The following is a 27,648-nucleotide window of genomic DNA, read 5'->3' as shown; positions in this document are numbered from 1 at the left end:
CAGGTACTTGGTGTTCCATACAAAATGATTTCCTTCCTTAAATGTTACACAGCTCTAAATGTTCCAGCCAAACAAACTGACTCCACTAAGATTTACTGGTGGTGGACAAGCTGTAGAAGTGCCAGGCCTTTGCTCTGCAGCTCTGGCCACCGCCTCTCCTTTGCAGCTGGATTTTTGCTCCAGGCTTGGTTTGGGGGCATGCTGAAGCACCTGAGTGATCCTGTCTCTCCCCAAGCCTGGAATCCAGATGAGGAGCAAGGACTTTCCCCAGACTTTTCTTTGTCTTGGGAAACATCGGCACAGAGTCAGGGATCAGACTACATACACACACACCTGCCCCCCCCTCTCTCTGGATTTCTGCTGCTGTGAACTAAATCACAACCCTCGCTTTGCCCCTTAAAGTTCTAATTAGTGTGATCCATCCACTTTGTCATCTGAAACTAAATGTCCATGCCACTTTTCACAGTTTTTCTTGCAGGTGATTTTATTTTTAAAGTTCCATACCTCCTTGCTTTAAAAAGCATATGAGTTTGGTAACAGGAAGCCTTACAAACTGCTAGTGAGCAGCCGCAATGCTCAAATGCGCTCAAGAGTCTCCACTGCACAAGCCACGGTCTGTCTGCGTAATGATAGGGGATGTGGGACTGCTCATGGCACGGCCACCCTGGGGGAAGCTGCCTATGGGCCGGACTTCTGGCGCCTCTCCGCAGACATGTGCTCCAGTCTCTCTGTGTAGAAGCCATTGAAGTCCAACCTACAAGCGCAGTGGGGGGGGGGGGGAGAGTGAGGTCCTGAGGGGAGGGAACCCTTTGCTGGACCAAGGTCCAAGACTGTTCTGGCCTGGCTCCCTCCTTCTTGAGACGGGGACAATGGGTGCCCTTTGGGAGGCCAAGAAGGGCCCATGGGAGCCATTCTCCTGCCCTGAGGGCTGCTCTGCTTGCCTGCTTCCCTGCTCAAGGCCTTTGGGAGAGGAAGAAGCTGTGTGCCCCCTTCCCTGCTCACCTGTAAATGATGTTGATCATGCTGTGCTCGCAGTCGCTGGTGCTGTAGAGGCTCAGCTTGTCCAGCAGGTCCAGGAGGTGGGCAGAGAAGTTGTTGTCAAACTTGTTTATGGTTGCTTCAAAGCCTGCTGTCACATGGAGGGAGTCGGCGTGCTCCGCCAGCAGCTGTTGGGCCAAAAGGCAGGACAGAGGTGAGCCAGGCAGCCCCCTCCCTCCATCCGCCCGGGGGGGGGGGGTCCCCAGGCAGCTCAGTAGCCAAAAGATCAGGTGCTCCCCCGCAGAGGACTGCTCCCACCATATCCCGACCGTCTGGCTGCAAAAAGGTCCAGCCCTGAGTGACTTCCAGGGGGACCATGAAAGGGAGGTCAGGGGGTTCCTAGTTGGGGCACCTTGTTTGCCAGCTGCTTCCGAGTGGCCTCCTCCAGGCGCTCCTGCTCTGTCGGGGGTCCCCGCATGGTCCCATGCTCCGCCGCCAGCCGACCCCGTTCGCTGTCCAGCTTCATGCTGTGGGAGAATCTCTGGGAAGGGAAGGGAAGGAGGGCCAAACCTTACTGAGTCTTCAGACCATCATAAAACATACAAAAACAAAGACCTGAAGGAAAAGGAGATTATTAAAACAGCATATCTGTGTGTGTTCATAAACATATATCTATATGTGTGTAAACATTATAACAGAAGTCCCACAAGCCCACCGACCCTAAATCCAACTGTTCAGCACAAACAGTGGAGGGAAGTCCTTCCAGTCAATGGGAATTGCCTCCGATTCAATAGATCTCCTCTAGCAACTGGATTACTCAAGCCCACGATCTAAAAATAATACCAATGACTTCCCTCTTCTTTTCCCCTTAAAACTGCCTGCCCGGAATACAGTGTGGCAACCTCTCTGGGGCACACTCAGGCATTTCATAGAAGGGTTGGAGGACACCCCTAAGGGCCATCCATTCTAGCCCCCTTTCTTCTGCCATGCAGGAAGACACCATCCAAGCCCTCCCTGTGACCAGTGACCGTTCAGCTTCTGCTGGAAAACAGCCTCCAAAGAAGGAGACTCTTCTAGGGAGTCCCCAAGAGCAAAGGGCCCCAAACCTTCTTAAGTGCAGAAGAAATGGGGGGGGGGGGGCACGCACCCCACTACCTGCATGCAGTTGGTGAACATGACGCAGACGGACATCATCTTCGAAAAGATCTTCAGCAGCTCTGGGTTGGTGAGCATGCAGTCCTTCAGGCAGTTGTCCAAGAAGCTGGTGTGGTGGATCAAGACGTCGTCAATGTTAGAGGCCTGGACGGGAGACACAAACAAGCCCCTGAGTGACCCACACCGCCCTCCCACACCTCTGTCCCCAGCGGGAGTTGAAGAGTGCCAGCAACAGAGGGAGGGAGGGCTCTCAAGGTGGGAAAGCCATGCTGCGCCCATGCTCCTCTCCCCATTCCCCTGAACAAAGACCCTGACTTGCCCTAGGAAGACCCCTATCCCTCCCCATATGCCACATGCCCCACCTCCTGGCAATGCCCCCCCCCAACCAGGCCCCAACAGACCGATTTGAGATTCTTCTCCAGGACGTGCCACGTTGGCTCCATCACTTCAAACATCATGTAGTACTGGATGTTCTGCACAAAATTGAGCATCCGCTGGCGGAGGGTGAAAGCCCCGGCAAACCTGGGGGAGAATTTTGGGGCAGGATAAGAGGCCGTGAGCTTCATGCAACAAAGACCCCAGAGTTGTGGGACTCTGGAAGGCACTGTGGCACCCCCAGTGATTTCGCCAGAGAGGGGCAGGAACACACATGTGCCCCTCCACCTGCCCTTCTGCCCCCCACACGTTCCCCTGCTTGGCACCTTCCCGGCTGGAAGCAAGACGGGCAAGAAAGACAGTTGGTCACCTCCCTCCTGCTCCTCACTGCCGCGTGGGCCAGGAAGAGGCCTGGGTGGAAAAGGAACGTTGGGTACTTACCGTGACACGTTCATTTCCTGCAGAGAAGGGTCCTGGCATCCTGTAATCTGGGTTTAGCTCCTCCTATTTGCTCCTGTAGGCAGGGACAATAAACAAAAGACCGGCCCCTATATAGGGAGGAGCTAGCCCCCCTGAGTCTCAGTCAATAACAAGCCAAGCGACTAGAAAGGTACTCAAGGAACTGAACTTTAGTAACATCAGCTAAGGGTTAACTAGAACACCTTAGAAAAAACTAGTCCAAGAACAAACAAGAACTCAGAAAAACCAATCCAGCAACAAGAAGAAGAACAAGGCAGGTCCACCAACAGGCAGGCAGGGTCGGAGGCCGCAGGCAGCACCCGGGTGGGCAGGATGCCAGGACCCTTCTCTGCAGGAAATGAACGTGTCACGGTAAGTACCCAACGTTCCTTTTCCCAGCAGAGAGGGTCCTGTCCTCCTGTAATTGGGATTTACAAAAGCCCTCTCGAAATGGGAGGGAGGTGCTGCTAGGAGACTGTGGCCCCCGACACAATCTGTTGGAGGAACCTCCTTTCAAATGACGCCTCTGCGGACTGAGAGATGTCCAGTTTGTAATGTCTTATGAAGGTCGAAGGCGACTTCCCTGTGGCCACCCTGCAAATATCTGACAGGGAGGTGCTAGTGGTCAAGGCCACAGAGGTAGATGCACTCCTGGTTGAGTGCACCATCAACCCCTCAGGTGGAGTGAGATCAAGAGTTCAGTAGCTCTTTTGAATAAAAGACCTGATCCACCTACTGAGAGTCGAGACTGGTACCTTGCACCCCAAAGAGCCCAGGCGAAAGGAAAAGAACATCTCAGATGACCTTAAGGTTGAAGTCCTCTTGATGTAGATTTTGAGGGCTCTGCACACATCCAATGTGTGCCAGGTCTTTCCCAAGTCCTTCTTAGGATCGGGGCAGAATGAAGGCAGGAGAATGTCCTGTGACACCTGAAAGGCTGAGTTGACCCTAGGCACAAAGGTAGGGTCTGGACGAAGGCACACTGAGACAGGCCTAAAAATACACAAGTCTTTACGTACCGACAGGGCCCCAGCTCTGACACCCATCTGGCGGAGGTAATGGCCATGAGGAAGATGGCCTTGAGGGAGAGGTGTTTGAGGGAGGCCTCCCGAAGGGACTGGATCGGCCCAACCGTCAGCGCCTTTAAGACCGTGTTTACGTCCCAAGATGGAAAATGATGTCTGGTGGGCAGGCCCTGTTGGAAAACTCCCCTCAACAGCCTCTTAATGTGAGGATGGCTGCCATTCTAGCTGCTCTCGTATGGAGCAGAAATGACGTGATGGCAGACACCTGCCTTATAACCATGTTGGGTCAAGTCCCTTCTTAATATCCTCTTGGATGGACTATAGCAGGTCAGCCACTGAAAAACCTGAAGCAGTTGATGAGAACTTGCCTAAGCAGTGGATTATGTGATCAATCAGAATAGAACCTGATCTAATCTGGACCTATGGCAGCTTCCAGCCTATCACTGATCACCTTGTCAACTGGTTATAGCAATGAAGGTGATATTAAGGTGATTTCATTTGTAGTAATTAAGACTTACCACTCTGAAAGAGGAATGTTAATGTCTGACCTCCAATTAAAATTTCAAAACAATGTGCAGTTCTTTACTGGAACATCTGTGAACCTGTGTAAAATAAGACTAATCCCATGGTTAGGCAAAGAAGACACTGGATTAACCTTTATCTCGCAGACATTGGTGAGTCCATGCAGAAGCATAGATGCACTCTGTGTTAACAGGGCATGTGGTCAGAATTAAGTCTGATTTCTTTTGAGGATGAACTTGTCTAGAGACTTCAAAAATCACCCCAACTCCATGTAGCAGACTATCATCAACCTGTATGAAGGTTGAGGGGTCTCCCGGCTAAATGAACTGCTGATTAAGGAGTCATGAAATGGGAACAGGGGGCTTGGCAAGGATAGCCCTCTGGTATCGAATTTTGAGGAGAGAATTTTCTCCACAAAAGGGATCTGTCAAAGGAACACAAACCTAAATTTAAAATAGTATAGTGGGCCCTCGATATGGAGTTGGATTTAGGACTTTGCATGGATACCAAATCCATGGAAGCTCAAGGCACATAAAATATAATCGCATAGTAAAACGGAGTCTCCTATAGAAAATAGTAAAATCATAGTTTGCTGTGTTGTATTTTTGTTTTGTTTGTTTTTGGAATATATATATATATATATATATATATATATATATATATATATATATAGGCTGTGGGCATATAGGTGGCTGGTGTAAGTCTCTATGTGGAGCTGTATGGTATATTAAATCTGAGCGTTTTTGCTAGCAGAAAACAAGGCAAAGGCACTAGGAAGTCCATTTTTCCAGCCCCAAAAGGTAGTAAACAATGGTGTTGTTTGGACCAGACCATGCCATGAAAACCCAATCAGGGATAAGACACTCACCCACACAGCAGCTAACCTTATAACCATAAAATCCCTTTTTTGTTGTTGTAATTTTTTGGGGAGGGAACACAGGAGGATTTGTATCCATGTGGTCTCTCAAAGAATCCCTGGGTTGGAAGAGACCCCAAGGGCCATCCAGTCCAACCCCATTCTGCCCTGCAGGAATTCTCAATCAAAGCATTCCCAATAGATGGCCCTCCAGCCTCTGTTTAGAAGTGGGTGGCAGAGGCCATGCTCTCTCTGGGGTGGACATGAAGCCATTTTGTGCTTTTTGTGGGATGCTCTGTGGCAGCCAAAAAAGACCATTTTAGAGTTGGAAGCTTCAGCTCCTGCTGGGCCAAGTCCAGCTTCCTTTAGAGCCATGTGTCTGTGCAACACAGAGGAGGAATCCTCTGCCTCCTTACACACCATCTCATTATAAGAATTCAAAAGGAATGTGCAGGAGCCCTGGCAACACCACCATGTGTTTCCCAGTCTGCAAAAGGATCCCCCACACCTGTTAGGGTCCTGGGTGCCATTGGGGCCAGAGATGGGAAGGAAGGGGGAGACCAAGGGTTAATGCCCCCATCTGCCCTCCTGGCAGAGTCCCAAACCTTATGCTAGGCATAGTGCCTGCAATGGCCATGGCAGAGGCCTCATGGCAATGCCTGCTCTGAGCGAGGGCATTAGATCTGGCAAAGGTTCTTTGGTGGCTAGAGAGAGAGGGCCCCTGGTACTCACCGTTCTCCTGTGACTTCTGGCTGGCTTGCCTCTCTGACCTTGGCCATTTCAGGCTGGGCAGAGGTGATGCAGAGAAATCCTTTGCCATGGCTTTTGGCTGGCCTGTCCTCTGAACTCTGGCTGGGCAGAGATGCTGAGGAGGGAAGTCTCCATGACTTCTGGCCAGTTTCCTCACTGATCCCTGGCCTTAAACAGGCTGGGCAGAGGTGGTGCAGAGAAATCCTTTGCCATGGCTTTGGCTGGCCTGTCCTCTGAACTCTGGCTGGGCAGAGATGCTGAGGAGGGAAGTTTCCATGACTTCTGGCCAGTTTCCTCACTGATCCCTGGCCTTAAACAGGCTGGGCAGAGGTGATGTGGAGAAACAGAGACATGGAGGGGAAACCCCTCACCATCTCTTCCCACGGCTCCCATGTGCTACAGTGCTGTTTGCAGAGATCTCCTGTGCTCCCACCATGAAAGGGGGCAGCTTTGGAGGAGAGGGAGAGTCATTGGCAAAGCCAAGACCTTTCTCCAATCCTGGGAGCCCTTGCCATTTTAAGTCTTCTTCATGCTTCCAAGGCTGTAGTAAAGAAGCTGCAGAGCAACAGCAAACACATCCCAATGGGTCTCCCTCTTAAGCCAGCTCCCTCTGTTGAGCTGGCAGACCCTGAGCTAGGGAAGCCTGGGTTAAGGATGGCCCTTCACCCATGCTCTCAGGGTTCTCTGCCATAGCCACCACCAAGGAAGGGGGGAAAGGCAGGAGAGAGGAGAAGAAGGGAAGGAAAAACTTCGCTGGCTCAAAGAGAACATCCTGCTAGGAGCTTAGGCAGGAACAAGACTGAGGCTCAGGGGGGCTAGCTCCTCCCTATATAGGGGCCGGTCTTTTGTTTATTGTCCCTGCCTACAGGAGCAAATAGGAGGAGCTAAACCCAGATTACAGGAGGACAGGACCCTCTCTGCTGGGAAACCTTTTCTTCTTTGGAAAGAGGAGCCATGGCCCCTTGGGATCCATCTGGCGGCCAACATTCCCTGCTCTGCCCACCAACTCACCATTTGGAAGAGTGCAGCGAGGAGCGCTTGGCTGCTTTGCTGCTGATCCAGACGCTGCACAGCTGCCGCTCGACATGTTTGCAGTAGAACATGTGCCGGAAGAGCATCTGGTAGCGTGTCAGGGCCTTCCTGAGAGTCAGGCAGAAGCCGGTCAGGGAACCTTGGCTGCTGGGCCGAGGTTGGCAGACTTCCTGCTCATGGCCTGAGGGTGGCAGTTTCCCAGCCACCTTCCCTTTGCAGGGAGACAACCCAGGGATGTGCCTACCACCCCATCCTCCATCCTCAGGGGAACGGGGTCAGAGTATGTGGAAGGCCCCTTGCCCCACTCCACCTGGCCTACCTGTTGATGATCAGGGAGAGTGGCCATTTCACCAAGTAATCGAAGGAAAAGGCCTCCAGGCCGCTCAGTGAGAGCTCCGTGGGGTCGGCATTGAGGATTGCCTTCTCCTGCTTTGTCTCAATGGCCAGAACCCGCAAGAGCTGCGTAATGAGGTCGTGAGGCATCAAGTCAATCTGGAAAGGGAAGAAGGGGGAAATGGCCTAATGCCTGAGAGACAGGCAGACACCCAGGACAGCTCTCAGGCATCCTTTAGGCAGAGGAGCCATTTGGCTGGCTGGTTGTTGTTGTTTCCTGGGGCCCCATCGTAGATGGGGGGACTCTGCTTACCTTGAGGTCGTCCTTGAAGGGGTCCGTATTGGCTGTACTCATCCGCAGGGCCAGCTCCAGCAGAGCCTCCAGCCGGGTTGGGATGATGTCGTCCACCGGCCTCTTCAGTTCTTCTTCTGTCAGGTCCATGAAATGGACGAAGAAGTCGCCCTGGTCCATCAGGAAGTAATGCTTGATCGATCTGCCCAGAGGGAGAGCAAGACACTGTCATGGCAGAACGGAAAGGAAAGGAAGAGCTGTCCCCTTCTTTTGTCCAGCTTCTGTCTTCCCTTCTTGCAGGAAAGGAAGAAGAGGAGGAGAAGCAGACAATGACGGGGCTGCCAACCACGCTGGGCAAACTTCTGGGTTTTTAGCCTCAAAGGTCGAAGACTCTTGCAGGAGCACACTGGAAAGGCAAGGGCCTTCATCCTCCAGAGGCCTGGCAGAGGCAGGCTCCTTTTTGGGGTGTGAAGCACAGACACTCACAAAGAGGGAGAAGAGCAAAAATAAGCTCTTGTAATCAGGACATGTGTGCATCCTCCTTCGTCTTGCTCCCTGGCAAAAGATGGCTTTTTAGTTGCCCAACCAGGAAGCTCAGACTCCTTTCCTGCTCCCAGGGAGGAGGCAGGAGAGCTTGAGGCAGAAAACCCACTTGCTCCCCTGACTGCAGGGCAAGCTGGGCATCCACTCCCAACCCCTGGTCCCAGAGGGAAGATTTGCCAGAAAGGTCTCTGGCTGTCGGCTGTCAGATCGGGTGACCCTTTGGCAAGCAAAAGCTATGCCCCAAGAAGGCCAGGGCAGAGCGGGGCCCACCGTAAGCGTGCCACCAGCTCCTTCTCCTCCATGAGGAAGTCTAGCAGGACCTTGCTGGCGTAGTTGTAGGCCTTCTCAATCTGCTCCACATATTCCCGCTCCTTCAGGGTGTAGATGACCTCCTTGGCCACAGGGCAGCTCACGTCGTGGCCACACTCCCGGACCACGTTCAGATACTTCCCTGGAGGGAGGGAGAAAGAAAGCAGGGTTGCTAAGAGAAGGCAGCGGCTCTGCTCAGCCTGGAGCCCCTGGGCCACTGCAGGGCCCTTTCCCAGGCGAAAAACAGGAGTGTGGCATAAAAAATGGAAACGCGTATCAACCGGACATGTTTCAAATATTTAACCCAGTTAAAAGCAAAAACCAGAGTAAAAAATTAAGTGTAAAAAATTATTGGAAATCTTAGAAGGTTTAACAAATGGGGAGAAAAGGCACAATATGTCAACAGTACATGGTTTACGAAAGAATAAATATAATCAGGAGGTTTATCCGTTGCTGCTTTTTCCCCACAACCCTTATGGTTACAATGGAATAATTTAGCAAATACTCATATTTAGATAAAAGGATGGAATAGTAAAATGAATTTGAAAGATATTAGAAATTACTAATTAAATCTGTTTAATCTTATTTGCTTAGAGACCTGAGATAAGTATTGTGAATACAGTAAAAATGTTTGTTGTGTACATATTTTTTTGAGTTTGTACTTGCCTATGTTTTTGTTACATATCTATTTTAAAGCAAAAACCAGTTTGCAAAGGTGCGTCAACACAGGGAAGCACTCTGGCCACTGGGAGATGCCTGGGGAGACAGACCCCCTCCATGGGCCTCTCATGCAGTTTCCTGGGCAGATGAGGGGCCCAGAGCAAAGGAAGAGGGAATCCTGTGGGCTCTGTGAGGGAAGAGGCTTGGCAAAAAGAGTACCGCAAATGTGCACGACTGGGAAGGCAGTCCAACTCCACTGCCAACACCTTGCAATGAAAGGCCTGGCTTCTTCCACCGCAGCCGCTCACTCACCCACCCACACCGGGAGCGCAGGGGGCACATGCCCTACTGGGAGACAGATACTGGGGAGGAGGGCTTCCTGTCCCCCCCGCCAATCAGGGTGAATGACTTGCCTGCACTGAGGATTTTGTCGGCCACCTTCTGGAGGAAGGAGGGGATCTGTTCAGGTACGAGGGTATACCTCTGGTCCCAGTACTTGTCATTGTAGTCCTCCTGGATCTTCTCCTTCTGGAGCTCATGCTCCTCAACCATGAATTCGCTGCGGGATCAAAACCAGGGAAGAATCAGTGGGGTGCGTGTGTGTGGGGCGTCCCTGGTTTCCTGGGGAGCTCTCTTCTGGCCAGGCCAGGGCACCCTGTGACAAAGGAAGAGAGTGACTGCTCCCCTCCACGCACCTGTAGGGATCATTGATGATGCCTCTGTAGATCCACTTCTCCAGGATCTCAAAGTAGGGAACGCTGGCGGCTTTGGTCAGGTAGAGGCAGAGCTCCTGGGCCTGGCTGTCCCCCGTGGAGCTGAAGGTCTTGTCGTGGAGCAGGCTGAGTGTGGAGCCTCCCGTGCACTCGCCTCTGTCCACCGAGGTTGCTGGAATAGAAGAGGCAAGCGGTGAGGAGAAGCCCCAGGTTCTGCTGAGAGAACGGCTGCCCAGGTGGACAGGCCAGTTGGCTAGCCAGCACAAGACTCCCCTCCCCTTCCGCAGCCTCCTAAATGAAGACCACACAGGATACACATTGCCTCTGTACTCCTCAGGAGACTAGACTCACAACACAGAGCAACCGCATAAAGGCTCACCGAGCTCACGAAGCCACTGCTGCATCAAAATCAAAGATCTGGCTCCTGAGGGCCATGTTGGGCCAGGGCCCAGGAGAAGAAATGAAAAGACTTTGCCAGGAATTTACCTGGAACGATCCTGCAGGCAGAAGCATGGCAAACCAAACGGCCCTTACAGACAAGCACTAACGGATCTGCTCTGCTTGGCGTAATCCTAATAGGCATCTGTGTATATGTCTAGATTTGTTTGAATTCGTTCCGCTTTGTCCTTGAGGTGGCTCCCATAAGAGCTTACATAAGACCAGTTAACTGGGCCCTCTTCTCAAAAGGGCGCACCGTGGAGTGTGGCCAGGCCCTCGGGTCTTACTCCCCCTACAAATACAGGGTGCCCCTTAAAAGGCGACATGGCTGTGGGGGGCTGAGAGAGCCTTGCTTCCTCTACTGCTGTGCTCCCGGGAAGGAGGGTGTCTCACGGCCAAACTGAACCTTAAGCCTGATAAAACAAGGTCCGTTGAGTCAGGAACTGGCTTTTAGGAGGCAGGAGATGAGCACAAAATGTGTAGACTCACTACAGCTGCACCTGGGCTCTGTCCCCCAGACCCCTTCCCCAGGTGTAACACACCCACCCCACCACACTCCACCCCTGGTGCTATTCTTCCTACCGAGAGAGGCCAGGATCTCCATGGTCCTCATGGTGGGCTGGATGTAGAACCAGAGCTTCTGGAGGGACAGGAGCCCCTGGCGTTGGAGGTGCTCCAGTTGGGTGGCCAGGATCATGTACTCCTTGACCAAGGTCCTCATGGCCGCTGCCAGGGCATGGTTCACCTGCCCATACTCAAAGGATGCCTTCTCCTCAATGAATCTGCAAAGGGGGCAGGAGGGCGGGTGGGTGGGTGCAGGGAGAAAGGGGTGTCTGCTGGGACCCTCAGCAACCCCCAGCCCATGCAGACTTGGACAGTGGCTGGGATCCTGGGAAGCCTTCCTTCCTTCCCTTCTGCAGAACAAGGCCGCTGCCAGCCCCAGAAGCCATGCGAGTGATCAGGAAATGCAGCCCAGGAAGGAACACAGAGATAAAGGGCCCCACCTCACCCCCTCCGGAGGAAGCCCCACTGCAAGGGCTAACCCTCAGCTCAAACTGGAGGGAAAGGGAACAGAGAGGCCCCTAGCCAGTTTCTCCGGAGCCTAGCTCAGGAGGGAGCTGCCTAGCAGCAGCTCTTCCAAGAATTGCCACTGCAGCAGCACATACCTGGTAACCACGGAGTAACTGGCGGCAACGGGAAGGATGCGGGTGACCAGCTCTTTGACGGACATGTCCAGGTTGGGGTCCACCAGGAAGGTCCGGCCCTCTCTGCCCACCAGCGGCTGCGCAGTGATGTACCGCCCGTCCACCCCAATCAGGACATAGAGCAGGTCCTCCACCACTGCTGACTCCTGGGCTGCCAGTGGCAGCGTGCCTGACAGAGGGAGCATGAAAACACATCAACACAAAGAGAGGGGGAAGACACCACATTACTTTGGGAGTAACTGCTCAGCAGGAAAAGGGCCAGCTGTGGAAGGAAAGCCCCCCCCAACTCAGCCGGAGGACTGTTTTTCCCCTTCATGGCTCCTGTGGGGCTGACAGCCCCCAACGGGAGCACAAACACCCCAAGTGGCACAGCACAGGGCCCTGGGGGTCTGCTGGCCGGGACCCATGGTCCGGCTGCTCACAGGCTCCATGCCCCGTTTCTTGGCACAGGACCTAAGCGGCAGTGGAGGACACAGGGCCAAGTGCCGCTCTGCCCCCACTTCCAAGAGAAGCTAGGCACCCACACTCCCCTGTGGCACAGCCGCTCCCTTGAGTCGCACCCACCTATAGGCACAGCTATATCCGTGCTCAAGCCAGAGCCAGTGAGGAAGTCCCCAAGGAGGGCCGGCCGCTCGTAGACCCAGGAGGGGAAGGAGGGGACAGGCTGCCCACAGTTCCTCCTGTTCTGCTTCTCTCGGAGCACCTTTCGCACCAGCTCCAGGGGCTGCAGAAGACAGACAGGGATGACCCATTGCAAGGTGAGGAGGATGAGGAAATATTACACAGAGAAGAAGGAGGAACAAAGGCTTTAAACAGAGGCTGGATGGCCATCTGTCAATGGGGATGCTTTGACTGAGAGTTCCTGCATGGCTGAATAGGGTTGGACTGGATGTCCCTTGGGGTCTCTTCCAACTCTATGATTCTATGAAAATCGCTGCAGCAAATTACTGCTCAGGAACCAGAGCTTGGCTAACAGGGGATGCCAATAGGACTGTTTTGCGCAGGAGCTCAGTGGCGGAGGGAGGCCCTGGGTTCTGCTGCAGGACCTGCTTAAGACTCTTGAACATGGACCGTGAGGGGCTCCTACAGTCACCTGCAACAACTGTGGCATCGCAGAGTTGGAAGACCCCCAATGGCCACCCAATCCAAGCCCCTTCTACTGCCATGCAGTAATCCGCAGTCCAAGCCCTCCTTGGGACAGATGCCCAAAACAACCTCCAAAGAGGAAGGAGACTCCACCAGACTACTCCATTGGGGTAGCAGCATCTTCCACTCTCAAGTGGCTCTTGCTATCAAGAGGTTCTTCCTCATGTTGAGGTGGAGTCTCTTTTCCTGTGGTTTGCATCCATTCCTGCTCAACATTAGGAGCAACGTCCTGAGAGTAAGGGCTGTTTGACAGTGGAACACACTCCTTCCTCAATGGAGATTGTGGTGGAGTCTCCTTCCTTGGAGGGCTTTAAGCAGAGGCTGGATGGCCATCTGTCTCAGGGGATGCTTTGATTTAGAGTTCCTGCATGGCAGAAGGTTGGACTGGATCAGGGCCCTTCTTGGGGTCTTTTCCAACCGTATGGTTCTATGATTTCGTGTCCTATTCTCTGGAGCTACAGAAGCTAAGCTAGCTCTAGCCTCAATATGATGTTTAATAGTGTTCCTGATTCATGGCGATCCTAAAGCGACCCTCTTGTTGGGTTTTCTTAGCAAGGTTTTATTCTGAGGAGGTTTACCATTGCCAAGTTTTCTAACCTATTAAAGTCCTTTTGAAACTGGATCCTTTCCTCTGGGCTGTCAGCTAAGCCCAGGAGCATCCACTGCCCATCATCCATGTGGGGTATTTTAATGTTTGCTTTCATAGTTAATTGTCTAACTTTATGTTTTAGGGGAGGGTGGGGGTTATTCGGATATGAGGGTTGTGTGTATTTTTTAATCTGTAGGCCGCCTCAATTCTCGTGGGCAGAGAGGCGGGTCATACATAAAGTTATTATCCATGCGCCCCTTTGGTCAGGCCAAGCACATGGATATCCCAGATAGGCATTGCAAGGAGAGAGGAGGGAGGTGACCGCAGCAAAGCGCTGCTCATGGAACAGAGCTGCCAAAAACACGCTTGCTCCATCCACAATACGCGGCTCTTGTGGTGCCTCTGGGTTGTTTCTGACTTATGGTGCCCAAAGGCGATCCTATCCTTGGGCTTTCGTGGGGATAGTTTATTCAGAGGAGGAGTGCCATTGTCAAGGCTTCTAAGCTACAGTGGAACCTCGCCATACGCTGTCTTGACATACGCGGACTTGAGCGTATGTGCTCAAGCCGCGGGGCGCACGCGGGGCAGTGTCCCATTCAATTGAATATGCGCGCGCGCCCGTGCCGCCACGCACGAGCCCCATTGTTTCCAATGGGGCTCGAGCATAGGCGGAATTCGCCTTACGCGGAGAGATCCGGAACGGATCCCCCGCGTAAGGCGAGGACAGACTGTACTATTAGATGCTATGCTTCTATTGATGCAGCCTAGAATCGCATTGGCCTTGTTGGCTGCCGCATTGCACTGTTGTGTTCTGGCCCACTTGGACTCCCAGATCCCTTTCAGACGGATAAGTCTCTCCTTCAGCCAGGTCTCCCCCATCATCCTATATCTCTGCCCCAAGTGCAGGACCTGGCATTTCTCCCTGTTGAAGTTCATTTTGTCGGCTTTGGCCCAGCTTTCTAGTCTGTTCAGGTCATTCTGAATGTTGATCCTGTCCTCTGGAGCCTTAGCTACTCCTCCTAGTTTGGGGTCATCTGCCAATGTGAGAAGCGTGCCCTGGCTTCCTTCATCCAAACTGGGCCCAGGACAGAGCCCCCCTGGACACCTCCCTCCAGGAGGCGGAGGAAGAGCAGCCACTGCCCACCTGCCCTCGGTTCCCATTGATCCCTTCTCCAGGGGGAGGGAGACTTTGGTGGGGTCTCCGCGAAGCCCCCTGCTCTGGGCCCCGGGAGAAGGAAGGGGCTGGGGGCTCTCCCATGGACGGTGGGGACCCCTTTCGGAGGGGGGCTTTAGTGGCTGCTGTGGCTGGGGAGGCTCCCCTGGGGAGGGGTCCGACCTGGCTCTGCTGCCGCAGGAGGAGGGGGTTCCCGGGGGCGACGGAGCCCAGCTGCTTGCGGAGCTCCTCCAGGTCCCTGGCGCTCATTTTGGGGGCTGGGTTCGGCTGCTGCTGCTGCTGTTGCCCCGGGGGCGCCGCTGCTTTGGCCGCCGCTGCCGCCGCCTCGGCCCTCTCGCGGGCGTTCTGCTGGAGGAAGCGCAGCGTCTGCCGGGGGAGAAGGGGGAAGAGGGTGAGGGCCGCGGGGCCTGCCTGCTTCCCTGCCTCCTCCTCCTGGCTCCCTCCCCGCGGCCTTCACCTGCGGCTCCCCGTGGAGGCTGGCCAGCAGGCAGAGCAGGGGCTCCAGGCCGCGGGCGCTGCGGGCCTTCAGCTCCTCGTACTTGCGCAGGAACTCCTCCGGGGAGCGGGAGGCCTCCGCCAGCCGAGCCCGCGCCGACGCCGCTGAGGGAGAGGCCGACGAGGCCGAGGACGAGGAGGCCGGGGAAGGGAAGGGGCCTCCGCCGCGGCTCCTCAGCAGCAGCTCCGCGAAGCCCTCCGCCCCGAAGGAGGCGCCCTCGGACCCCAGACCCCCGGACCCAGCCCCGGCCGCGCTGGGCCGCAGGATCCGCAGGAGCTCGTGGACGTCGTGGTGCACGCGGAACTCATGGCTGCCGCTAGTGCTGCCGCCGCCAGCGCCGCTGCTGCTGCTGCTGCTCATGGCGGACCCAGGCACAGGCCGGCAGCGGGGGAGGCCACGCCCACTGAGGAGGAGGAGGCCACGCCCACCGACCCAAGCCCCGCCCCTCGGGCTCCCCCAGGTCAGAGGGCGCGCTCTTCTTCCGCCGGGGAAATGGCGGCGCCACGCTTCCGCTTCCGGCCGGCCCGGCTCTCCTTCCCCGCCGGAGACCAGTTCTTCGAGGTACAGAACAAGGGACGGATAGTAAGAATAGCAGCGACAGCAGTCACTTAATTCACTGAAGGTTATAAAGGTGTTTATTATTTACCTATAATAATAATAATAGTGGGTTTTATGACGCCGTCGCTGTTTGTTTATGGAGTTAGTTCTGAGGAAGAGGCCTTTTGGGTATTTTATGCTGCAGCTCGCCTCGATCCTTTGGGAGAGGCGGGCTAAAAATAAAACACTATTCACTATCATTACACTCCTCCCTCCGTATTTGTGGCTTTGGTCATTCATGGGTCTGATTAATATGCTCCTCTCTAGGAATCTCCAGGTCCTCCTCCAGTGCAACTCTATGGTCAACTTTAACAAAGTCTCACTGAAAGACCTAGACATGATTCCTAGAGAGGACACTCCTTTAGGCCTTTGCAGCTCCTCTGGTGCAACTCTATGGTCAGCATCTGGCAGAGGTTGGCCACAGAGTTGCCCCGGAGGACCTAGAGATTCCTAGAGAGGACACTCCTCTAGGCCTTTGCAGCTCCTCTGGTGCAACTCTATGGTCAGCGTCTGGCAGAGGTTGGCCACAGAGTTGCCCCGGAGGACCTAGAGATTCCTAGAGAGGACACTCCTCTAGGCCTTTGCAGCTCCTCTGGTGCAACTCTATGGTCAGCGTCTGGCAGAGGTTGGCCACAGAGTTGCCCCGGAGGACCTAGAGATTCCTAGAGAGGACACTCCTCTAGGCCTTTGCAGCTCCTCTGGTGCAACTCAATGGTCAGCGTCTGGCAGATGTTGGCCACAAAGTTGCCCCAGAGGACCTAGAGATTCCTAGAGAGGACACTCCTTTAGGCCTTTGCAGCTCCTCTGGTGCAACTCTATGGTCAGCGTCTGGCAGAGGTTGGCCACAGAGTTGCCCCGGAGGACCTAGAGATTCCTAGAGAAGTGTCCTCTCAGGAAAAGCAATGGCATTTTTGTTATTTGGGGCTCTTCCATATTCCCAGTGGGGGTCATGTGCCCCTGACCCTGGCGAATACGGGGGACAAGTGTATTATTATGACTATGGAGGGGGCGGAAGGGCCCACCAGGACAGAGTGACCCCGACCCCTTTCTCTCTGTCTTTGTCCAGGAGGGCGACGTCCAGCGGCACCTGTACCTCCGCCTCCTGGCCAGCCCTGTGGCCCCGGAGAAGGAAGAGGAAAAGGGGAGCTGGTGAGCGGGGGGGAGGATGGCCCACCCCCAGAGGACCCCCCTATCCTTCTCTTGCCCCTGACTGACCCTCTGTCTCTCTTTTCCTCTCTCTCTGGCCAGCGGTGTGGGTCCTGCATTGTGTTGCCCCTGGGAGGGCTGTGGCTCGGGGCCCTTCTCTTCGCTGCCCTCCCTGGAGCACCACTACGCCTCGGCCCACCGGAGCGCCTGCACCGCCTGCAGAGGACGGCCCTTCCCTTCACAACGCCTCCTCGAACTCCACCTCCGGGAGAAGCACGACCCCCTCCTCCTGCCACAGACAACGGTGGGCACTTGGGGGGCAGGAAGGACAGGAAGACAGGCCCAGGCCACTGAAGCTGACTCCCATCCCAACACTCCCAGCATTGCAGCCATTGCAGAATATCCAACCAGGGACACCCAGAAGGGCAAGAAAGCCAGCAGGTTTTATTAGCCAGGTGGCTTCAGAGGAATGTCTTCCAAAGGTCTGAAGCCCAGACCAACGGGTGACACTCTTGCAGATTTAATTTCAGTATCATTTAAAACCAGGGAGACCAGGAGCCCAACCGAAAAGGAAACGCGTTTCTTCAGCTGCAGCAGCGTCTCCAGAGGGGAAAAGCTTCCCAATTTCTGGAGCCCTGATTTACAAGAGACATGGTCTTTTAAGTCATTTTAAACAAAGAAAACTATGCATTTCATTCACTGGTTACATATAAATTGAACATTTACACCCCTCTGTACTGACTGGATGTTCAAGCCTACCTCTAACATATATGTTTCTCTCGCCCTTGTGCTATCCATCAATCAAGCTAATATCTATTTGTTTTCTTTCACTGCCTCCAAACTGTTTCTGCGTTGCTTCCTTTTATTTGGATTTACAGCTTACAGCAGGAACCGCTTCAGGGTTGTTGCATTGCAGAGCAGAGCACTTGACCTGACCTGGCACCCAGCATCCTAGCAGCCCTTGCCCTCATTTCAGTACTATAATTTGCAGCTCTTGAGCTTAGTAAAAATGTCAATCCTTCAAGAGGAATATCTTCCGAAGGCCTGAAGCCCAGCCCAAGAGGTGACATGCCCTTTTATAGGGATTCAAAGAACATCCAAGCTATATATTGATTGCTACTGAGAATTTAAACATGGATACGTTTCATTCACTCATTGGTTACAGAAACACATGTTTTGAAGCAGGGGTAGGCAACCTTTTTGAGCCGGGGGCTGGGTTGCTGTCCCTCAGACAACTGGGGGGGGGGGGGGGGGGGGCGCGAAGCCAAAAAAATAAATAATTAAATAATTTATTTTTTAAAAAGTATATAAATAAATAAACCGGGACAAATGTAGGACAAAATTTTCAAATGGAGAACACTTTTTTAAAAAAAATGGAGAGCACACAAAAAAAATTGCTAATTTTTAAAAAAATGTTAATATAAATGCATGTTTCTGAGGCTTCTATAGACAATTGCCCCCCCTTGCCCCCGCTTGCCTGCTGCTTGCCCCCCTTGCCCCCCTTGCCCGCCTCCTCCTGATAGGCCAAAGGCCCCGGTGGCAATCAGTGGCAGGACCAGGCTGGGGCCGGTCCCAAGGCCTCACTGGGCCGCATCCGGCCCGCGGGCCGCAGGTTGCCTACCCCTGTTTTGAAGCCTTGCGTGGGCATCACCAATAACAATAATAACAATAAAATATATACTCTGCCTCTCCATTAAGATTGAGGCAGCTAACAACATTAAAACATTACAATACAATAAAATACAATGTCCCAGAAACCCATCCATCCACTATAACCAATAAATCATAATTATAAACAATAGCAATAAAACAATACCGTTAAAATTATTAAAACAGACAAGGCAGGGAAGTCAATGGGTCGGTCAATCCCCTTATCAGGACTGTTTTCACTCACTATCCCAGCATGGCATTCCAGCATTCCTTAACAAGCCTCGAATGACAGGAATGATGATGATGATGATAATAATAATAATAATAATAATACTAATAATAATAATATAACAATAATAACACTTTATTTTTCTCCCACCTCCCCCTTACCCACTCTCCCTCCCTCCCTCCCTCCCTCCCTCCAAACAACGACATTTAGGCCACATAGCCCAAAAAACCCACAAACAACTAAACATTAGAAGAGCCGCGAAGATGTCTCTTTGGCCTGTTCTGTTATCTATTACAAAAGCAGTCCATTCCCCTAATTCAGCTTCAGGCATTCTAGCTAGAAAACACAGTGGCTATTTTTCTATTTGATTTTTGCCTTCCCTGTCTTCCTCCTCCTCAGCTGCCTTTCCATTGCCTGGTGGAGGGCTGCCCAGAGGCCTTCCGGAGCCCCTCCGAACGCAAGGAGCACCTGGTCGCCCAACACCAATACCCAGAAGACTTCTGCTTCCATGAGGAGGAGGAAGGAGCCCCGAGGAGGAGGAGGAGGAGGAAGGGGCCCAAAAGGTATGTCATGGTGGTCGCCTCTCCAACCCCCCCCCAAAGTAGAAGAGGGGACCAGGAACCAAAGGAAGCACCACCCTCCCTCCATCTGCCCTCCTCCTCCCTGGGGGGGGGCTCTCTGTTTATGTGTCCATTTGTGCCTCTTTTGCTAACCCCCAGGACCCCCCATTGCGTTATTGTGAGGGGTGGGGCTGGAGTGTGCTTTGCTTTTGGAGGGAGGTAGGCCAATAGGGGCATAATCACACAGCTCACCACAAAGGCCTGGGGGCTGCCCAGGTGCAGAAGGTGTGGGCCCAGAACCCTCTTGGCTGTGGCTCCACAAAGGAACTGTTTCTCTCCTTTCCTGGGAGCCTTTGGCCAGAGGAAGGGTGGCCTACCTCTCAGGGGGGGTTTCCCTGGGGACCCCCTGCATTACCACCCACAGGGAGGGGTCCCCACCCCTCCTCAGTTCTCTGCCTACTCTCTGGTCAGCTAGCGCCACTCTTTCAAGAACCTTCTGGACTGTCTCTCGGCCTCCATTTTGACAGCACTAGCACAAAGGGAAGACAGGTCCAGTCCACGCACGGCAAAGACAGCGCTGGAAGCAGCAGTGTCAGCGTTGTCCCCATGGATGTGGCAGAGGGCCAGGAAGAGGTGCTGCCAGCTGCCACAGATGCCATGGAAGTGGGTCCCAGCGGGAGTGCACAGGAGCAGCAAGACGAGGAGGAGGTGGCCACCTTCCAGCAGGTGCCGCCCAGCGTCTTTGTGGCATCAGAGAAGTGGGTCTACAGATCCCGGTGGGTTTCTTTGTCCGGGTGGGGAGGACACACGGGTTCCATGTTTTTGTGTGGCTTGATCCCGGGCACCTTTGAAATGCAGAGGGGCAAAGCTTCCTGAGACCTTTGGCAGGCCTTAGAAGTGGGCTTGGGGGCCGCTCCTCACTTTCCACACTAAGGGCCCCATGGAGGATGGGGTGAGCAAGAGAACGGGTGAAAAAGCAGGGGACAGTGGGCTCCTGAATTGCACATCATGACAGGACTCAGCACTGATCCCCCCCACGCACACGCAAGCACACGCGCGCCATCCCTGCAAGCAGCTTGAGTCCCAGAGGAGCCGCACAGGGCTGTTCTTCCCAGGATGGAGGAGGAGGAGGACCCTCCCTCTGTCCCCCATTCCTGGGGGGCCTTTGGGGGGGATCCCATCCTGGGGCTTCGTCTGCCCTTCCTTTAGGATTCTGTTGCTGGGCAAAGATCTTTTTCAAACAAGGGCAACAATGCTCAGGCAGCCTCCAGAAAGTGAACTGACCTCTGGCTGCTGTATTATTGGTTTGTTTTGCATTGTGTTTCTGGCCCATGCCTTCGGACTCCTGCGCTTGCATTCTCTGTTCTCCTTTTGGGGAGAAAGGGAGGGTGGACGCTGCAAGTGGCCTCCCAGGCAAGTGCAGAGACCCCTTTGGCTTCTGGATTGTGGCTGCGGGGTGGTGGTGGTGGTGGCCCAGTGGACCTGGGGGCTGACGGACGGACGGTAGGACCCTAGTCACCAGGCAGCAGAAGGTTGGACCCTGACCCTTCAGTGGAGCAGATGGAGGGAGAGCCCTCTGCGTAGCCTCACCTTGGGAGCAGAGTGATGGGGAGGGGGTCATGGGGGTCACCTGGGAGGGGCTGGGGGGCGAGAGAGTGGGCACCGGCTGGCCTTTGACATCCTCCTTTTTCTTGCCTTTTGCCTTCCAGAGTCCCAGCTACCATTTCTTTTGGGCAAGGAGCCCCCCGGGCCTTTGAAGGCTGGAGGAGGAGGAAGAAGTTCTGAGCCTCTGGCACAGAAGGACACTGTGCTGTGCCCCCTTCCTCCCGCCCGGGTTGGGGGTGTATGGGGGGGAGGTTGATGGGAGAAGGCACGCCCCACATTGGAGGCAATGGAGGGGTGGAAGACAGGCCCCGTTGGTGTGGGGGGGGGCAGGGAGAGGTTTTCCAGAGACATTCAGAAATAAAGCAATGCTCTCAAACGAGTGCTGGGTTCCAATCTGGTTACACATCTGTTTGCAGCAGCCTATCCTTGGCACAGCCCTGCTGGGTATGAAGGAGGGCCTGCCCCCTAAATGGTGTGTGTGTGTGTGTGTGTGTGTGTGTGTGTTAACTGGGGCTCTGGGATCCCAGGGCCAAGGAGGGGGGTGAAAGGGGGACCCATGGAGACACAATGGGGGGGCATAAGTCTGGCTCTTGGAAGGGCGGGGGGTTGTTTCCTTCGCAGGAGGGGTCTCCCTCACTGCCAGAGAGAGGAAGAGGCTCTGACTCCCCCCACCTGAGAGAACCAGGGGCAACCCTGAGGGCGTGGCTTGGGGGCTGGGCTCCTTCCTTCTCCACTTTTACGGGGGGGGGGAGCTCTGGCCTCGTGGCGGTGAGTTCCGCAAGTAGGACAGGTGCTGGCCCCGAGAGACCCTTGCCTTGCCTCTCCCCAGGGAACGACGCCGAAGATGATGATGATGGTGCAGAGGGGGCGTGTCCCCGGGGGCGCCGCCGAGCCCATTCCCTCGGTCCCTCCAGGTGGGGGCGGGGCGTCGGCCTGTCCCCCCCCCCCTCCTCCTCCTGCAGCTGCTGCTGTTCCTGGGTCCGTTCTGGGCGGAGGGCGGGCGTCGGGCGGCCACTCCTTGGGCCAGCCAGGCGCAGGTGAGGGAAAGGGCTTGGAGAAGAGGGAGGAGGGGTCTGGCCCTTGCCTGCCTCTCCCCCGGGGGCCCTGGAGAGAGAAGGGGGGGTAGACGAGACCCCCTCCTCCCGTGGGGGAGGAGGAGGAGGAGGGGGCTCCCCAGGGAAGGGGCGAGGGAGTGTGCCCCCCCAGGCCCAGCCCTTCCAAAGGAGGAGGGGGAAGAGGGAAGGTGGCTTTGGAGGCTGCGGTTCCCGGATCGACAGCCACGACTTCCTCCAAGGCCCCGAGGGCGGCCCCAGGAGGCTCAGAGCAAGAGAGGGCCGGAGGAGGGTTCCAGAGGCCTTGGGCCCCTGCCTCGGGGAAGGGAAGGGAAGGGACGGGACGGGGCAGGCTTCGGGGCTGTGGATCCGCCCGGCCTCCCTTGGCCATCCTGCCTTGGGAGGGAGAGCTGGGCCCCTTCTGCTCTCTCTGCCAATGGCTCTGGCCAGGGCTGCCTCCCCCGAGAGCCGAGAGGGGCCTTCCTTCCAGGCCTGGGCGGCAGGGCAGCAGCAAGGAGAAGCTCGCCGCTGCCCATGATGGGTTCAGTCTGTTTGTGTTCTCAGCTCCTGAGGAAGGCCCTGGGGCCCGAAATGCCCAGGGCTTCTTCAACACTGAATTGCGGCTGGTGGGGTTTGGGGGCCACGTGGCCATGTTCTAGAAGAGTCTATGACTGACATCTCTCCTACATCTGTGGCTGGCTTCTTCCGAGAATGCCGGCATGGAAGAGAAGGGTCCATGTACACTGTGTGTGTGTGGGGGTATATATACTGTGTGGCCCTATGTTGGGAGGACCTAGCCCACCCACTTCCATGCCAGCATTCTCTGAAGATGCCAAAGCCACAGATGCTGGCAAAACGTCAGGAACAAACTCTTTTAGAACATGGCCACAGAGCCCCCCAAAGCCCACAAATACTATGGATGGCAGCCATGGAAGCCTTCGACTTCACAGGCACCGACTGAGCAGTTGAGTATCTTGGAGCATGTGGAGCATGTCTCCTCTTGCTTGGCTGCTGTGCTTTCAGTTCCTTGCCTGTAGGGTGGCATGGACTGCATTGGAGGAAGGGCAAGTAATGGCACCTCTGATGTTGGCCCTGCAATGGCCTTGCTCCTGGGGCAGATGGGGGGTGGCAGAGCTGGTACCTGGGCCTTGTGCCCCCCTTCCCCATTGCCATCCATGTTCTGTGGGCTCCTGGGATCAGGGCCTCTTGGTGGAGGTGGCAAGGGGGGGGGGCTTGCAGGATGGGGGGGAGTTATTGAGCAGGTAAGATCTTTATGCTTGTCCCCTGCCCTCTCCCAACCCTCAGGACAGCTTTCCTTCTAGCGATGGGGAGGCGACCCAGCCTGGGAGGAGGCACCTTGGGAACATTCAGACCCCCAGGAGGCTTGGGGGGGGCTGCCTGCCTGCCTGCCTGCCTTCTGGCCCCCTCTCTTTTCAAAGGGCAGCTGCTGCTCCTGTTTGCTGGGAGGGGGCTGCTTTTCCAAGGACAGATGTCTCTGCCCAGGGGCCATTTTCCATTTCAAGGAGAGAGGACTCCAGCTGCCTCCCTTTTGGTAATTTGGTTAGCTGCGCTCTGATCGAATCAAGGCTGCCTCTCTGGCCAGGAGCGGGCACAGAAAGAGCAGACCCACTGGCTGGCAGGCTGGCTGGCACCTGCGACGGTCCTCCTCTTCCGCCTCCTTGGTACTGCCCTGAGCCCAGCCCAGCAGCTGCCACCAAGAGCACCTCAGCCCAAACCAGGGGCTTCCAAATCCAGGGCGACCGAAGGAGGCTTGAACCCCAAAAGGTGGGGGGTGGCAAAGGAAGGGGGCCCAAGAGTGGGAGGGCAGTCCCCAGGGTTCTCTCCTACCTGTTGCAGCCTCCCAAAGGGCTTTTTCCTAGGGCTTCCGTACATGAGTGCAGCAGGCTCTGGCCAGAAAGACCGCCTGGGTTTGGACAGAGTGCAGCTGGCCAGGTTACCTGGAGGGAGGCAGTTGGGCTCCCAAAACGGGGCAGAGCCGCCCTGCGTGTGTGCATGCGCATGTGAGGAGGGGGCAAGGCAGGGGGGCCACCACGTGCCTCCTACATCCCCCCTCTGCAAGCTCCAAGGGGCAACCTGCTTTCCTTGGTTTTGCTCAACCAGCCCCCTCCCCTTCACTGGCAGCCTGAGACCCCCCCACTCAAGGAAGCGGCCTTGGCTGAGGGCAAGATGGAGGGTTCAACCACTGGCTCCCACAGCCCCACGGGGCTCAGCTATGCGGTGGCAGCGTCACAGATCCTGGGCCTGGCCGTGGTCACCATGATGGGGGCCTGGATGGGTCACTTTCGGGGAGGCCTGGCCTGGGACAGCCCTCAGCTCCAGTTCAACGTCCACCCGCTCTGCATGACCCTCGGGATGGTCTTCCTCCAGGCGGACGGTGAGTATTGCACAGGGGGAGCGTGTGGCTTCCGTGGCTGTGGCCATGGCTGGCAAGTTGGACTGGGTGGTCTCCCCCAGGCACTGAGGTCCTCCTTTTTGCAGCCTTAATTGGGAAGGGGGGCTGCCCTTCGCTCCTCTCCCCTCCCCACCCCACGCTTGGCCAGGGACCACCTTTGGTCTAGGGGCCAATGGAGGGTTTCCCCTAGGGGCCAGCTCTTTTGCCTGGTTGATGGGGGGCTCTGCTTTCCCTCTTCTCCCTTGCTAACACCTCTCATTACTCTGCCCCACAGCCCTCCTGGTCTTCCGCGTGTTCAGGAGCGAGAGCAAACGTGCCACCAAGATTCTCCATGGCCTCCTTCACAGCCTGGCCCTTGTCGTCGCTTTGGTGGGTGAGTCATTGGCAGCTGGAGGGGGCCTGGACATCCCCATGGGGAAAGGGGAGCTGAGGAGGCCCCAGGTATCAGAGGAGGGGGTGGGGTGCTCCCCCCATGCCTCACGCTCTTGCCCCCCACTAAGCAGAAGAAGAGTGGGGGGGGCGGAGGGAAGATGTGACCCCTTCCCTTCTTCCCAGCATCCCCCTTCTCCCCGCAGGGCTGGTGGCCGTCTTCCAATACCACAAGAAGCAGAACTTCCCTGACCTCTACAGCCTCCACAGCTGGTGCGGCATTCTGGCCTTCAGCTTCTACTTCCTACAGGTGAGGCAGCGGGGGGGGGGGGGTCCAGTGGTGGGACAGCCCCCTCTTTAGCACACACAAAAACACACACACACAAACGCTGGGTTTCTGCCTGCCTGGCCTCCCCTTCGATGGAGGGGCTGCCTTGCTATTTGGGAGTCTGCAGGAGTGGAAGAATCCCTGGGGCTTTTTTTTTTGTGGCAGCTGGTTTTGTAGCTTGGGCTCCAAATTGGGCCAGTGCCCCAGCCCTCCATGGGGCCACAGGTGAAGGTGGAAGGAACCCTTCCCCTCTCTCCATTTCCTCATGGCCTCCTGCCCTTCACGGGCGGCATGGGGACTCCAGGGGGCAGAGTGCCCCCATGCGTGGCTGCTGATGCCCTCCTCTCTCCTTCTCACACAGTGGCTGGTGGGCTTGGGGTTCTTCCTCTTCCCGGGGGCCTCCTTCTCCCTCCGCAGCTGGTATAAGCCGCAGCACGCATTCCTGGGGGCCGCCATCTTCCTCCTCTCCGTTGCCTCGGCCCTCCTGGGCATCCTGGAGCTGCTTCTCTTCAAGATCAAGCAAGTCCTCCTCTTCCTGCTCCTTCGAGGCTGTGGGTGGAGTGGGGGGGATTGTCAGCCAGGGCAGGAAGCCCCCTGGGCCTGTGGTCCCGCCACATAACTTCAGATTTCACTCCCCTTTTGGCCAATATGGTCTAGCCGTGGCTTTCCCAATGTGTCTGGGACTGCATCTCCCATGGCTCTTGCTGGCTGGAGCTGATGGGGCTTGCAGTCCAGGGCCCTGTGCTGGTCCCAAAGGGATTTTGCTGGGGTCCCCTCTTGCAGGGTGTGGGGATGGGGGGTGAGGGATGTGCTAACACAGCCCCCCTTTGCTTTCTGACTCTCCTCACAGGGATACCTATGGTTCCTTTGCCCCCGAAGGGGTCCTGGCCAATGCCTTGGGGCTCCTACTGGCAGCATTTGGGGCCATCCTGGGCTACATCCTCACCCGAGAGGAGTGGCGGCGCCCCCCCCGGGGTGAAGAAATGGCCCTCTCCATGGACTTCAAGACCCTGACGGAGGAAGAGCCTGGCGAGCGGAGTCCTGCAGACCCTCGCTGACCCCCCCCCCCAGGAGCCCTGCAATCCACTTGCCCCTTCCTCCGGCCCTTCTGTTCTGTGACTGTTTCCTGTTGCTTGGTGGCACTGCAAGCTGGACCCCCGCTCTTCCCTGGCCCCCTGCTTGCGTGAAGTGGGGAGCTGCCGTGTTCCCTGTGGGCAAAAGGGGTGGCCTTCCTTCTCCCTGGATCTTCCCTTGGAGGGCCTCTCTCCAGCCACTGACCTCGCCTGGCTCTGTGCTGGAGAAGACTTGGAGGGGAGGGGAGGGGGCACATCCCTAAGGGGGTCCCTTTGCCCATAGAGGGGCACTTGGGAGGTGGGGAAGGCAGGAGGGCACTCACTTACCCTATGGCCACTACAGCCCCCTTGGAGCCGTCTAGACATTTTGGAGCCCGGGGTGGGATGGGGTGGGGGGATTGCATTTCCATCTCTTTGCTGAGAGAAGATGGTGGCCGGGGGTCTCCTCTGCCAGCCCCATGTGCCCCTTTCCCTTCCTCTCTTCCCCTCTGGGCTCCCAGCGGGGCATTTGGAAGCCTCCGCTTTGCCTTTTTGGGAGAGGGGGGTCCGGTCCTGGCCCCCTGACTAGGCTTTGCAGGGGGGCCTTTCTGGTATGTGGGGGCTATGGACTTGAAAGGGGGCTTTGTTTTTGGGAAGGGGCTACATGCTGGAAATTTGCTGGGCTGTGAGCCTGGCAGGGCTTTATGGGGCTTTATTTGCTGCTTGCGGTTGCTCCCCCTCGGGGCTTCTTCCTCTTTTCTCCCCTTCCCTTTTGCTCTTCCCCAAAGGTTTGAAAAAGCTGGGCCCTCAGGCAAAGAAGGAAAAGAAGAAGAAAGGAGGGAAGGAAAAAAGAAGCTGCTGCCACTGGGGCAGGGTGCCCTCTTCCTGCCCTGCGATGAAGGCAACTGAGGTTGTTCCTGGCAGAAAGAGGGGAAATGGTCCTGCCGCTCCTCTCTTGCAGTGGGGCAGCGGCTGCGAATGCTAGGGGGCTGCTTTCTGGGCGACAGGAAGATGAGCACCTTGGGGACCAGTGGTGCCACTCCAGCCGGTGCCACACATGGGATGCTGTCTCTCTCTTCCTTGGGACTCCTCGAGCTTCATCTTCAGAGCTTTGTTTGTCTTCAGGGCATCCCAAAAAGAGCCATCTCTCGGTTCTCATGACAGAAAAGTTGTCCTCGGTGTCGCCTTCACCCAGCTGCCCTCTTTCCTGTCCTGGTCAGTCTCGTGGTGTTTGGTGGGTGAGTGAGATCCCAATAAATATTTGCAAGGAAAAAGCCATCTGTCCAGCGCCTGGCTCTTGAGTCGCTTAGTCTTCCTTCTTGGCCTGAAGAGCTGCGGCGGCACAAGTCGGTTCTGTAAGCCCCTGGCTGGGGCCGGGGGTCAGCTGCAGTGGGTAGGGTGTCAGTGGCATCCCCCCATCTTGCCAGTGGTCCCCTCTGTGTGGGTCCAGCTTTCCTGTGTCCGTCCAGCCTGGCCCCTTCCTTTCTCCCTCTTCCACCTGCCCTCCGTATGGTTTGCAGCCCACTTTGCCAAAAAATAAGAAGGCACATGGGACCCCTTTGGCCTCCCAGGAGGAGAAATATCTTGGGTGCCAAGT

At 55.8% G+C, this 27,648-nt stretch overlaps 3 protein-coding genes across 12 annotated transcripts; 2 read left to right on the top strand and 1 right to left on the bottom strand.

Annotated features, from left to right (window-relative positions):
- Positions 1-467: 467 nt before the first annotated feature.
- Positions 468-15,439, bottom strand: TUBGCP2 (tubulin gamma complex component 2). Of its 4 annotated transcripts, XM_089506716.1 has the most exons (16): positions 15,012-15,398; positions 14,717-14,920; positions 12,210-12,369; positions 11,607-11,814; positions 11,023-11,222; positions 9,985-10,174; positions 9,703-9,848; positions 8,591-8,771; positions 7,799-7,979; positions 7,472-7,644; positions 7,132-7,260; positions 2,535-2,655; positions 2,134-2,277; positions 1,391-1,519; positions 1,003-1,166; positions 468-754 (listed from the first exon to the last, which is right to left on the bottom strand). In XM_089506716.1, exons 2-16 carry the CDS (start codon positions 14,801-14,803, stop codon positions 679-681), a joined length of 2,289 nt encoding a protein of 762 aa, XP_089362842.1. In that variant the 5' UTR covers positions 14,804-14,920; positions 15,012-15,398; the 3' UTR covers positions 468-678. The 4 variants fall into 4 exon arrangements, with proteins under 4 accessions (XP_089362842.1, XP_089362845.1, XP_089362843.1 ...); XM_089506719.1 differs by lacking the exons at positions 468-754; positions 1,003-1,166 and having other exon boundaries at positions 1,404-1,519; positions 2,126-2,277; positions 15,012-15,439; XM_089506717.1 differs by lacking the exons at positions 468-754; positions 1,003-1,166 and having other exon boundaries at positions 1,427-1,593; positions 2,126-2,277; positions 15,012-15,439.
- A 10-nt stretch (positions 15,440-15,449) lies between these two features.
- Positions 15,450-21,153, top strand: ZNF511 (zinc finger protein 511). 3 transcript variants are annotated; one of them, XM_089506722.1, is made up of 6 exons: positions 15,450-15,611; positions 16,714-16,796; positions 16,896-17,097; positions 19,072-19,235; positions 19,760-19,990; positions 20,942-21,153. In XM_089506722.1, the coding sequence occupies exons 1-6, from the start codon at positions 15,543-15,545 to the stop codon at positions 21,015-21,017; spliced, it is 825 nt and encodes a 274-aa protein (XP_089362848.1). In that variant the 5' UTR covers positions 15,450-15,542; the 3' UTR covers positions 21,018-21,153. The 3 variants fall into 3 exon arrangements, with proteins under 3 accessions (XP_089362848.1, XP_089362846.1, XP_089362847.1); XM_089506721.1 differs by having other exon boundaries at positions 15,457-15,611; positions 19,760-20,008; XM_089506720.1 differs by lacking the exon at positions 20,942-21,153 and having other exon boundaries at positions 19,760-20,839.
- A 376-nt stretch (positions 21,154-21,529) lies between these two features.
- On the top strand, positions 21,530-27,323 carry LOC149272798 (transmembrane ascorbate-dependent reductase CYB561-like). Of its 5 annotated transcripts, none has more exons than XM_089506727.1 (6): positions 21,530-21,874; positions 24,032-24,284; positions 24,577-24,675; positions 24,878-24,981; positions 25,361-25,518; positions 25,850-27,323. In XM_089506727.1, the coding sequence occupies exons 2-6, from the start codon at positions 24,077-24,079 to the stop codon at positions 26,055-26,057; spliced, it is 777 nt and encodes a 258-aa protein (XP_089362853.1). In that variant the 5' UTR covers positions 21,530-21,874; positions 24,032-24,076; the 3' UTR covers positions 26,058-27,323. The 5 variants fall into 5 exon arrangements, with proteins under 5 accessions (XP_089362853.1, XP_089362852.1, XP_089362851.1 ...); XM_089506726.1 differs by having other exon boundaries at positions 24,011-24,284; XM_089506725.1 differs by lacking the exon at positions 21,530-21,874 and adding an exon at positions 21,883-22,853.
- The last annotated feature ends 325 nt before the right edge of the window (positions 27,324-27,648 follow it).

Source organism: Sceloporus occidentalis, unplaced genomic scaffold (genome assembly GCF_023333645.1).
Source record: "Sceloporus occidentalis isolate IW3139 unplaced genomic scaffold, rSceOcc1.0.p SCAF_417, whole genome shotgun sequence".
NCBI classification, from domain to species: Eukaryota; Metazoa; Chordata; class Lepidosauria; order Squamata; family Phrynosomatidae; genus Sceloporus; species Sceloporus occidentalis.
Note: the sequence above shows the minus strand (reverse complement) of the source record. Positions and strands in the feature narration are given on the sequence as shown.